This window comes from Grammomys surdaster, unplaced genomic scaffold (assembly GCF_004785775.1).
Source record: "Grammomys surdaster isolate TR1022 unplaced genomic scaffold, NIH_TR_1.0 129, whole genome shotgun sequence".
NCBI lineage: Eukaryota > Metazoa > Chordata > Mammalia > Rodentia > Muridae > Grammomys > Grammomys surdaster.
Genome location: NW_021604587.1, coordinates 8339211 through 8351250, shown reverse-complemented (window position 1 = coordinate 8351250; position 12040 = coordinate 8339211). Strand labels below are relative to the sequence as shown.

Sequence of the window (12040 nt, the reverse complement as noted above, 5' to 3'; positions counted from 1 at the left end):
TAGCATTCCCTTCAACACTTAGAATATTTCTCCACTTTCTCTTATATTTATGTTACTTAATACAGTTTAAGCCAACATGATTCTTTTTGTCTCTAATAATACATACATACACACACACACACACACACACACACACACACACACACCCCTCTTTTTCCCCTTCACAGTCTTACTACATAGACCAGGCAAATCTCCTGCCTGTCTCCTGAGTACTGGCTCCAAGGTGAGTCCCTGAGTGTAGTCTCTTTAGAGGCTTTTAAGATCTCTTGTTAACAAGAAGTACTAAAAAATTGATCATCATGTTCTAGCAGCAGGCTATTTCATTTTTCTCAGTCTTATTGTTGGCACTCAATGAAACATCATTTAAATGTCAGATCTCTGAAATTTTTATTTTATTTCTTTATTTTTCGTCTCAGTCCTATTTATTCCACCAGGAAATCCTATCATATGACATTGTAGCTTTCTCCGAGATTCTTAACTTTCCTCTCATTTCCCTGGCAGTTGGCACTATGAGCTGAAAGACTGAGTCCCTGCATTACTCCTCAGCCGTGTCTGTGTTAATATTTGATCTCGAATCTTTGACTTTTATTGTCACTAACTTCATTTCTGAACTATATCATCTTTTTGTTCCCTTGAAGCATTCTCCTGGTCCATGGCTACAAATGCCTTTAAACACAGACTGTGTCATTATTTATGTTTCTATGGGTCTGTTTGCTTTTTTTTTTTTTTTTTTACAATGATCAGTTATGACCCTTGTTTTAGTTTTCACATGTGTGCTCTTTGTACTGTATCCTCCCAGTGTATGTGCAGGCCTCCATGTGTAGTGTGTCTGTGCATGCACATGTCTGTGCATGCATGTGTCTGTGGACCTTGGCACTTCTTTGCATGAAATTGGTTTTGCTCAAATGTTTGGTAAATTATTTGATTTCCCTAATCTTGTTGAGCATGCTGTTTCTAGCTACTTAAGCTTTCTAACTGTGACTCTGTGGGAACTGCACTATGAGTATGTATTGTCTGAGTGTACCACATGCTAATCTTTGTATCTTCGGCTCTATGCTCACCCTTATGCTCCCACCAGGAACCAAAGGAGTGCTTTAATCAGTTGTCTTTCTGTGAAGTGATTGTTTCTAGGAGTCCCCCTTGCATACTGAACTCTGAGAATGCTTAAGTCCCTTACAGAAAATTGGGAAGTGTCAGCAGATAGCAATTTAATTTCTCATGTATTTTGTATCATTTTGAGATTACTTATGATACCTAATGTAAATGATACATAAATAGTTACATCATACTGTTTAGGGAATTTTGACAAGAAAAAGCCATTTATACATATTCGGTAAAGAGCCCTCAACCCCATGAGGGACTGCTGGATTCACAGAAACCTGCTATGGATCTGGAAGCCCGGCAACACTAAGCCATTTTTATTATTGCCTGCGAGTGGCCACTACAGTGAGATTGTCTTTCCACAGAAAACACATCAATCAAGTCCTGCTAGGTGCTCTAGGTACTAGCAATAAAAAACTTCCTTAGACCAGAGGGTTCTAGGATTCAGTGCCTAGGCTGGGCAGGGTAAACCCAGGCTGTTGGGCTCCAGAAAGGCTAGCTTGTGGTAACAGCTTCTCAGAAATGCATTATTTTTCCTTCCCTTTTTCTTCCTGCTCTATATGTATCAAGTCTGACATCTCCCTGGTTTTGGGAAGGAGGAATTTACTATTGACTTTTTAAAGGTCTCCTGTTAGGTTTCTTCCCTTGGGTAGATCTTGACTATTAGATTCTATACTCTTTTCCTTATTAGGGCATTCAAAACAAGGTAGACACTCATCTGACTCAGAAAAAAAGGGCCCTTTGACATTCTCAGGTAGCTCTAAGGTAGGGGAGAGTATGTTTTGGGCCTGCTTTCTACTCTGTGATCATCTTCCCAAAGTCTTTTTCTTAACTTTTTACATTGCAGTGTGTTTAAACGCCTTTAAAGTGTGTTGCTGAGTGGACTTTATCTACCTGATTATGAAATTCACAGGTAAACATGTTGGAGTTGGAGCAGCCATTCTGAGTGAGTTCACGCAGATCCAGAAAGACAAATGTGTTATATCGTCTTTTATTTGAGGACATTAGCCTTGAATCTGCAGATGTATGTATTCCAGCTGGAATATCCATAGAAGTCAGGAAATCAATAGGGGGGCAGGGACACAGTTCAGTGGGGATAAAGTACAGTACATGTATAAAGAATTAGAGAGACTAATGTACAGAAAGGATTTAGAGGGAATAGAGATGAGAAGGCAGAGTAGATCAGGCAATACAGGAGGGATAACTAACACTAAAGACATTTCTTTAAAAAAAAATCATATGGAGGCCTACTACTGTAGAAGCTTCCTAAAACATATACACGCACATAAATAAAGATATAAATATCCACATTTAAATAGAGCTACCCTATATGAGGCAATAATTTTCTACTGGATATCACAAAATAGTAAATGAAAAGTTCAGTTCCTGGAATGGGTTACCATCTTTGTCGTTGCTGGTCAGTAAGGTACAACAGACCCCTGAACATTGCAGGCTATTGCCTTGATTACCTCCCAGAATGGTGAAGTAAGGTCTTATTGCTTAAGAGACTATACAGTTAAATTATAAACATGGGGAAATCAAGCTGGTACTTATGTGGAAGCTTCATACCTACTGGCTAGCCATCATAGTGCTAGAAGGTGCTATACATGTGATTAGAGGAGAAAAAGAACCACCAGTCTTACCCATCTGTGAACCCTGCCAGCTACAATGATGACAGGTCTGGCAAGACACGTAATCACTGGTGCAGTAAGTATGAATGTCACAGGTGTAACTAACCACTTTTGATTGGTTATAAGGCCTACTACATAAGGTAAACCCCAACCTTGATCCACTACTGGGGCCCAAGAACATGTGGCCCAAGGTCATAGGCTCTAGAGAGCAATCTATTACTATTATTTTGCTAAATGGACATAATATGAAACTGTGACTGCTAGTGATATCCATAGATTAATATATTTGTCAGCTCTCATTGGAAAGCATTTTTTTTCTTTTGTAGTAGATGGCAGTTAACACAGAGACCCACAACTGATTAAGGTCTCTTAATAAAAGACTGAAATGTTCAACCCTAAACAAGTCTTCTGTATCATACTCCCACCTTCCAAGGCTCAGCTATGAGGAAAGAGGATGCAGAAAGATTAGAAGAGACACGGACAGGGGTAGATGACTACTAAGAAACAGTGTTTTCTGGATACAGCAGAGAAGTCGGAAGTGTGAACTCACAGCAGTTGAGATAACATGCATCAAACCTGCACATGTTCAGGCCATATGAGCGTGGAGAAGGGAGGTGGGCATGATGTCTTGTCCATAGCTAAGGAGCCATTGGCAGTTGATAGTGACTTGGAGAGAGTTAGTTTTCTTTAACGGTGTGTCTCCTGGCGGGTGGACTCTCCTCCAGTGAAGGCCACATATCCACGAATACATGGGTATCACAAACTGTATTTGATGGTTAAAAATAAGACACCAATACCATGCAGTTTTTATCACTATTGCTCAGTAGAATAGCTTGAGGTCAGGGGTGATGATTCCCCTAGAAGTTCTTTTATTGTTAAGAATTTTTTTCACTAATCTGGGTTTTTTGCTTTTCCAGGTGAATTTGACAGTTGCTCTTTCTATGTCTTTGAAGAATTGTGTTGGAATTTCGATGGGGACTGTGTTGAATCTGTGGATTGCTTTTGGTAGGATGGCCATTTTTACTATGTTAATTCTGTCAGTCCATGAGCATGGGAGATCTCTCCATTTTCTGAGATCTTCTATTTCTTTCTTGAGAGATTTGGAGCCCCAGGGAGTGGAGAGGTCTGGTGGAGTCGGGATTGGGTCAGGGACGTGCTCTTGGAGATGGAGAGGGGGTGGTGGGAAGTGGAACAGTCAGAGGGTGAACCGGGAGGGGGATAAAATCTGTACCGTAAAAAAAAGATTAAAGAATAAATTAAAAAGAAAAATAAGACACCAAGTTTGGTGGATAGGGAAGGGGAATGAATCTGGGAGGAGTTGGGTAAAAGTGATTATGAGCAAATACATTTTATGAAATTCTCAAGGAACTAACAAAAATGGAAAACAAACTTAAAAAATACTCATTTTCTTTTCTTTCAGAGAGAAATGCACGCTCTGACTTGACTTGCAAATGTTTGTAGGTTACAGATCTTTCTTAATGCTAACTCTAATTGTTAGCTAAACTTTTATGTTACCAGGAAAATTTTGGACATAAAATTAAATAAATGATATCTGTGAAGTTTGTAAAAAAACGAAATCTCAAATCAGCCTCTCAAAACACTACTAATCCCATTCAGTTTCCTACCTTAAAACTCTCAGCACTATCACTCTGTGATGTTGGTTCTCAGTCTGTGGGGAAGGGCTTAAAGAAGTGTTTAATTTGTGGTTGTTGTTGTTGTTTTTTCTAAAGAAACTATTGCTATGTAGATCATGCTGGCCCCGAACTCTCTGGCCTTTTGTCTGAGTCTGTCAAGTGGCCAGGTTATGACAGGTACCACAACATCCAGTTAAAAGAAGTTTCAAGAAAACAAATTCTATTTCTATTGTAACTCACAGTTAAACAATGAATAAATGATGTAAACTATGTAGTCAAAACTTGGAAATTATAATTAATAAGGTGAGGACTCCATCTAAATGACAGAAATCATGTCAAAACAGGGAAAATGCTACCACTGTGATTTATGCAGTCATCATATTGATGAAACAACTGGTGGGAAAGAAAACACCCATTCTCCTGGCCGATTGTTCTGTATGAAGGAAAATATAGGCACACTGTATTCTAAAGTATTTGGCCAACTGAATTTTTTTTTCTCATATGGTTTCTAGGATGTAGAAACACCCTGAGGCTAGTCACCATGATAATGAGACAAACACCCAGAGCAATCCTTTGGAGAATATAGATGTGTGGAAGCCAATAGGTGCCGCACGATCAAAACTTTCCATTATCCAATAGAATTGGGCCTTATAAAATGCTACACTTCAAGGTTCTAAAATGCCTGTAGGTTTAGAAACATAAAAGTGTAGATATGACTTACTCCTGTGGGTTTTGTGAATGCATTTTTACAAATATTAGAGTTAAAATTTCATTTAGCAAGAGCTTTTGAGAACAGACTTTATTTAATTAAAATTTTAAGTGTGTGTGAGTGTTTTTGCCTGCATATATGTGTATACACTAGTTGTGTGCTGTTCCCTGGAACTGAGTTACAGATGGCTGTGAGCCACCATATGTGTGATGGGAACTGAATTTGGAATCCTCTACAATAACATCAAGTGTTCTTGATTGTCTGAGTCATCTCCCCAGAGCATGCTCCGCCCTCTTTTAAGGCAGTGTCTTGATGTATTTTCTAGACTGGCATTGAACTTGACATACAGCCCAAGTTGATCTCAAATTTCCATGCCTCCTATTGGGATTACCTGTATATGCTACTATATACTATCATGTTTAGCATAATCAACTAAATTTTTAACAAAGATGACAGTAACACATAACGAGGAGAGGACGGTCTTTAAAAATTGGCATAGGGGAAAGCTGTATGTAAACATGTGTAAGAGTGAGAGAACTTACCTAATAACAAACATTAAGTGAAAATGTTTTAAAGATGTACATGTAGACCATATAGAGCAATCCAGAAACTGCAAAAGTATTAGTATAAGGCACAGAGGACAAGATTGATAGAATTGGGTATTGATTTCTTGGCTATGGCCCCAAGAGTATAGGAACAAAAGTGAAATAGGCAAAGGAGACAGAGTCAAAATAAAAGCAAAGAGCATTGTGCACAAAGAAAAGGACAGAGTGAAGAGACAATGGAAGGTTGGGGGCAATGCTTGTGAACCATGTCTATGTTCCCCATGTGCAATTGTTCAGTGATAATAGTGAAGAAGCAGGCAGATATTGTTTACTGATACTGTTTAAGTTCAGCCCTCTGTGTGATGGGCGTGCATGTCCTTTCTAGATGTGATTTCTAGGCTTCTTGTTTGCTGAGCTCTGGCTACTTTGAAACCTGTGATATTTGCCCTTTTCAATTAGGATAATGAGATGCTGGCTAGATGAGCTGGTAACTTCTAATTTTTTTCTAATTATAGAAGTGAATGACAGTGAAGAGTTGCTGCCTGAAAAAAAAAAAAACAAAAAACAAAAAACAAAACAGGATTTCTTGGATTCTGGATGCCTCATGCTGAATTACTGGTTTTGTTGACCGTGGTACCTCTTAGTACCTTATAGCTCCTTAAGTTGGAAGTGGGTTTGGTGGGGCAGACAGAAAACAGTTTCATTTACTTTCATTTTCTAAGCTATATACCTTAGCATGACTGTCTACTTTTCCATTATAATAAAAGTATTTTATTTTGAGGTTTTGTCAAGATAGAAAACTCCTAGTAATTGTTCCAGAATATTTCCTAGTTGAGTGTAAAATCAAGGATAGTCATATAGTAGCAACCCTATCTGCATGTTATCATCTTCACCTAGTGCAATTAAAGTGCAATAGATATTAAGTGGAAAAATATGCATACAAAGGGAGCTTGCAAAGTGTTTTTGGTGGGAGGATGGAGTGGTTCAATTTGTCTTGTGAAGTAGAAAAGCACCTGAAGAGGGATAACCAATCATCAAGGGGTGATTTTATGTATGAATCACAGGCCTTTAAGCACTAGCCCGAGAAGCCGCTGTCTTCTCCCCAGCTAGCAGCTTTCCTGAGTTTCTGTGCACCCATAGCCAGTAAACGATCTACTGAAATCTTACAGCCAACCCACGGAGTGCCACAGTTCGGGAAGATCTCTGTAATCATTGTCATCTCTACTTTGTTTCCTTTTCAGCTGACTGACTGAAATCTTGATTCTATCCTGGCTTCTGCATGAAAAATTGCCAGAAACTCTAACAGTTTCCCTTAGAAAACCGTGGTCCCTTGCCAGCCACTGCCTTAGCCACCATTCTTGCTGATATGTGTCACTACTGGCCATTCACCCTCAACTTCTGGCCACCGTTCTTTCTTAGCCTTGTCAACCACCCTGTCTTCTCACTGTCCCCTACTACTGCAGTATCTTACGTCCATTTTGTTTCCCATTTGAATCTGTCTACAACCACTTACTGGCTCCTCTATCACTAGAGCTACACAGGGAGAATCCACTCAGCTCTGTATACGTCTCTGAGTAAACCATGAAAATACTTCCCACTTATTCACCAGGTCCAGTTCTTATTTTATAGCCTGCCACATCCTCTGTCTACCACATCAGCCTCACACACTGCTGGGCTCCTTTTTATGTCCTACGCCGCAGTAAATGGATGCACTTCATAGACCATGCTCTTTTATCTTCTGCGTCTTTATTCCCTGGCTCTGTCCTGGAATGTTCTTGGTCTCTCTCCTGATCACTCACTAACCTTTCAAGGTTAGGTTTATGCCATTTGGTTTACGAAGCCTCCCTGAGCACTCCATGTGCTAACATAAAGGACCGCTCCTATGTTTGTACACTACAGTGCCGTTTAAACACTTCTAAGACTGGAAGCCATTTGTTAATTTGCTTTTGTTTTTCCTTTAAGACTGTAAGCTGTTCAAGAATAAGGTCTGTGTATTAGTTATTTCTGTGTCCTCATTCCTCTGGCACATAACTTTTATTAAACACTCTTTCTTCTCTTACTCAGTGGCTTTTAGACTATTAAGAAACTTGTGCAACTGTTACCACAGTAGACTTTTATTTCTGTATTATTTGAGGTACTAAGAATTGAATCTCTGCCTTAGCCCATGCTAGGAAAGTGCTTTACTTAGGAACTACTTCTCACTGTGAATTCTTCTTTTGAAGTGGTGCCTCACCATGTTGCCAAGGTTGGTGTCTAACTTGTGAATCTCTTGCCTCAGCCTCCTGCATAGTTGGAATTGCAAGCACATGCTTCTCATATTAATTTTAAGTATTTTTATTAACCTCAGGAAAACCATGTTCCTTCCAAGTGGATGTTCCTAATCACTCCATATTTCAGAACTCATGGTAACTCATAATGTACTTTCAGCCTCTGAGAAGTTGATTCTTTTAAGTCCACAAAGTTGTAAAATATACCTAGCTTCTTTTGCTTAGCATAATGTGTTCAAGGCTTAGCCATGTTGTGCTCTATTTTGCTGAGTAATATTTTGTTGTATAGCTACACCATGCTTTACTTATGTATTCTTTGGACATTTGGGTTTGTCTTGCTTTTTTTTTTTTTTAAAAAAAAAACTCTTTGTAATGGCAGGAAAGTCAAGGCTGCAGGACGCTGATGCAGCTGGTTACTCTGTGCCTACAATCTGAAACAGAAGGAGATGAACATACACCACTCAGTTCCTCTTCTCCATTTTTATATAGCCTAGAATCCCAATCAGATAATGGCTCCCACCTTGATTAGTGCAGATGAGACGCACATCTCTCTCCCACGGGATTCTAAATCCTGTAAAGTTATGATTAACACAAGTACAACTCCACTCCTTGTCAACTGAGAGAGTTGCTTCTGAGGATTGGCAAAGTCCTCTAGCTGGGTTCTCAGTCCAAGTCTTCTTTTCTTTTAGGATAAATTTGTGTCATTGCAAGTTGGAGCCTTTTCAGTATGGGGTCATGCCCTCAAGACACCTTTCTTGTTATTGAAGCGGCAGTACAGTCTACATCTGTTGCTTAAGGACAGAAAGATTGGACACTTCTGTTGTGCTTTATGTCTGGATCAGACATATGGGTTTGAGGTGATGTGGCATGAGCATGAACTTCGGCAGAATTTTGATTGATGGCTCCAGGAGAACTGCTAGTGACACATCTCATCAGGTGTACACCAAGGCAAACAGCTCCATTTCCTATGGTAGCCCTTTTAGTAGGAGCAATGTAGTTTCTAATTATGGTTTCAGTTTCATTCCCTTAGTGACCTTAATGCAAAATATCTTTCGTGTGTGTGAGTGGCCACCTGTACATCTTGTTTGTAAAAATCTCCAATAAATTCCTTCACCTATTTAAAAAGTGAGTCATTTGGGTGCTATGTAAGATATCTTTATATATTCTGAGTACTAAACTCTTTTATTTTGTTTTTTTTAAAGATTTATTTATTTACATATTTTATGTATGTGAGTGTTCTATTTGCATGTATACCTATATGATAGAAGGAGGAATCAGACAGAAGAGTTCATGGAGTCCCATTACAGATGGCTGTAAGCTACCATGTGGTTGCTGGGAATTGAACTTAGGACCCTTGGAAGGGCAGCCAGTGCTCATAACCGCTGAGCCATCTCTCCAGCCCCTGAGTACTAAACTCTTACCGGGTGTGAATTGTCGTTTTTTTCTCCTGTACTCTGCTGGCCTCTTTTGAAACAGACTCATTTTTAATTGACATCTAGTGGACTCTTTTTCTTTTTTTGCTCACTCTTCCGGTGGAAAAGCTGAGCTTGTGGTTACCTCATCTGGGGTCAGGATGATTTGCTTCGCTGTTTAGACTTTTAAAGCTTCAGCTTCTGTTTATGTCTTTCATCCAATGGGAATTAATTTCTGTACATGGTGTGAGGTGGGGTCCAAATTCCTTCTTATGTCCATAGCAAAAACTTTTAAGACAGGGGCAAGAGTGGGCATTCTTGTCTTATTCCTGATTTCAGGGAAAAGATGTAACCTTTTCATTGTTATATTAGCTGTGGATGACTTCTCAGAATGTTATGTCTTCCATTAGGTATATGGAAATTCATTTTAGTGTCTTGAGTGTTTGTAATTGCAAATGTGTTGTATTTTGTCAGGTGCCTTTTCTGTGTTAATTGGGATGGTCATATGTTTTTTTATTTTATTCTAGTATATGATATATAACATTAATTACTTTTCAATGAGTAAACTAACCTTAAATGTCTGGGTCAAATCTAAATGAATGTTCTTTGTATTGACACTTATAACTAAATTTTATGCATGTTTCATAAAACAACTGTGAGAAATGGGCAAGGAAACAAGGCAAAATAGCTTCCTTTTTTAGATAGTGACCTTGGGGGTAACATCAAAGCATCGGAAATAAAATTGTGATTGTATCAAGTATTTACAGGGATAAAAGTTTGTAGGATTTTTCTACTCTTTGAATCCCATAGTTTCCTTTTAAAATGTTGATTTGATTTAACCAAAATATCTTTAATTTACAAAGATTACTGTATAGCTTCCTTATAGATCTCATATTCTCTCTCCTCTCTCTCCCTCTCTCTCTCTCTCTGCTCTCTTCTGTCTCCCCTCCTCTCTCTTTTACACACACACACACACACACACACACACACACACACTCACACATACCCCTCTCCAACCAGTATTGTCTTAAGTAAGTTCTTGTCTAAAATTATTAATTGGGAAGTTAGTGAGGTTCCTTCTGATTTTCTAACTGGCTTAAACTCTTGGCACTGTTAGTGAGAAGGGAAGAGACATTTATAGAGAATTGTAAGGATGGATACACTTACTTTCAGATGTGACCTCAATAATGATCAATATCTCTACTAACAAAGCCAAGGGATTCATCTCCTAAGCAGCTCCGTTTTACTTTAACACAGGCAGAATTAGGTGGCTGGCCCACAAGCTTCCTCTTCTCAGGTCTGTGGGATTCAAGACTCAGTTGCTAAGCAACCATTTCCTTACACTTGGGCCAATGGGCTTCTTGGAAGTTCCTTTGAAGTTGGAAGGAAGCTGGCTGGGTGTTTGGAAAGAGCAGGGCTAGGGAAGGGACCCTATTTTGTCTGCCATCCTTTTGGTTGGAGATAAAGGCTAAGCTTAAATAAGTAGAGGTGACTTCTTAATACAGAAGTAGATACCATAAGCCTAGTATGTATGTTTTTATATTAAGTTCAACCGTTCAGGGTCACTGGAGATTCTTCCTTTATGTTACCTCTAGAGACATGTATTATCCCTTTTGTTTTATGTACTATATGAAGATGCTTGAGGTGGGATAACTTTATAGAAAAGAGGTTTATTTCAGTTCACAGTCCAAGATGTGCAAAAGTGTAGGGGCCACATTTTGTTAGCAAAGCCCAGACGTGATATAGGCCATCACATGGCAGCAAAGGAAGAGAGTCCACCTGTACACGTGCTTTTCCCCTAGGCTCTTCCCTGTCTGGGTTACATTTATTCATTTAATTTGTAGGAGGTGGGTATGCACATGCCATGTGCATATGTAGCAGTCAGAGAACAATTTGTGTGAGTCAGTTTTTTCCTTCCACCATGAGGGTACTGAGGGCATTTACCTCAGGTTGTTGGCCATGGTGGCCAGGACCATTACCTGCTGAGCCACCTTGCTGGCCTGCTCTTCTCCTTCTTATAAAGCCACCACGTTCAAACATGGGGCCTCCACCCTATTGACCATATATAATTCTTTTTTAAAAAAATAGTTCTTATTTAGTTTTTATTCATAACCATAAACTTAACTTTGTAATCCAGCTAGACTTGAAGGGGAATGAAGAAAAATGGAACCCAAGGAATTTCAGTGGGAGCAGAGATCACAGGGTATTGTGAGCAGATGGGGTGGGAGCTCTCTCCTGAGCTACAGAAGGAATGGTTTGATAGGTAAAACACCTGGAAGTCAAAAGAAATTAGAGTTGTCCACAGTTGGAAAATGGACAAGCATCTTCATATAGTACGTAAAACAAAAGAGGTAACATAAAGGAAGAATTTCCAGTGACCCTGAACAGTTGAACTTTTTGTTTTGTTTTGTTTTGTTTTTCGAGACAGGGTTTCTCTGTGTAGTCCTGGCTGTCCTGGAACTCACTCTGTAGACCAGGATGGCCTTGAACTCAGAAATCCGCCTGCCTCTGCCTCCCAAGTGCTGGGATTAAAGGCGTGCGCCACCACCGCCCAGCAACAGTTGAACTTATAATTCTTGTTGGTCTTGCCATTCCTGGACCCAAAACGCTCCATGGCTTCCACAATGTTCATGCCTTCTTTTACCTTCCCAAAGACCACATGCTTGCCATCAAGCCATTCAGTCTTGGAAGAGCAGATAAAAAACTGGGAACCGTTTGTGTTTGGTCCAGCATTTGCCATG

The 12040-nt window shown here is 39.4% G+C and overlaps 1 protein-coding gene across 1 annotated transcript in view; it reads right to left on the bottom strand.

The window, feature by feature from the left end:
* Sel1l2 (SEL1L2 adaptor subunit of ERAD E3 ligase) overlaps nucleotides 1–10602 on the bottom strand; it is a 131027-nt gene extending 120425 nt beyond the window's left edge. The window contains exon 1 of the mRNA XM_028755044.1: nucleotides 10467–10602. Within this exon, the coding sequence (XP_028610877.1) occupies nucleotides 10467–10524 (58 nt within the window). The 5' untranslated portion in view covers nucleotides 10525–10602. The remainder of the gene's footprint in view (nucleotides 1–10466) is intronic.
* Nucleotides 10603–12040: the final 1438 nt, after the last annotated feature.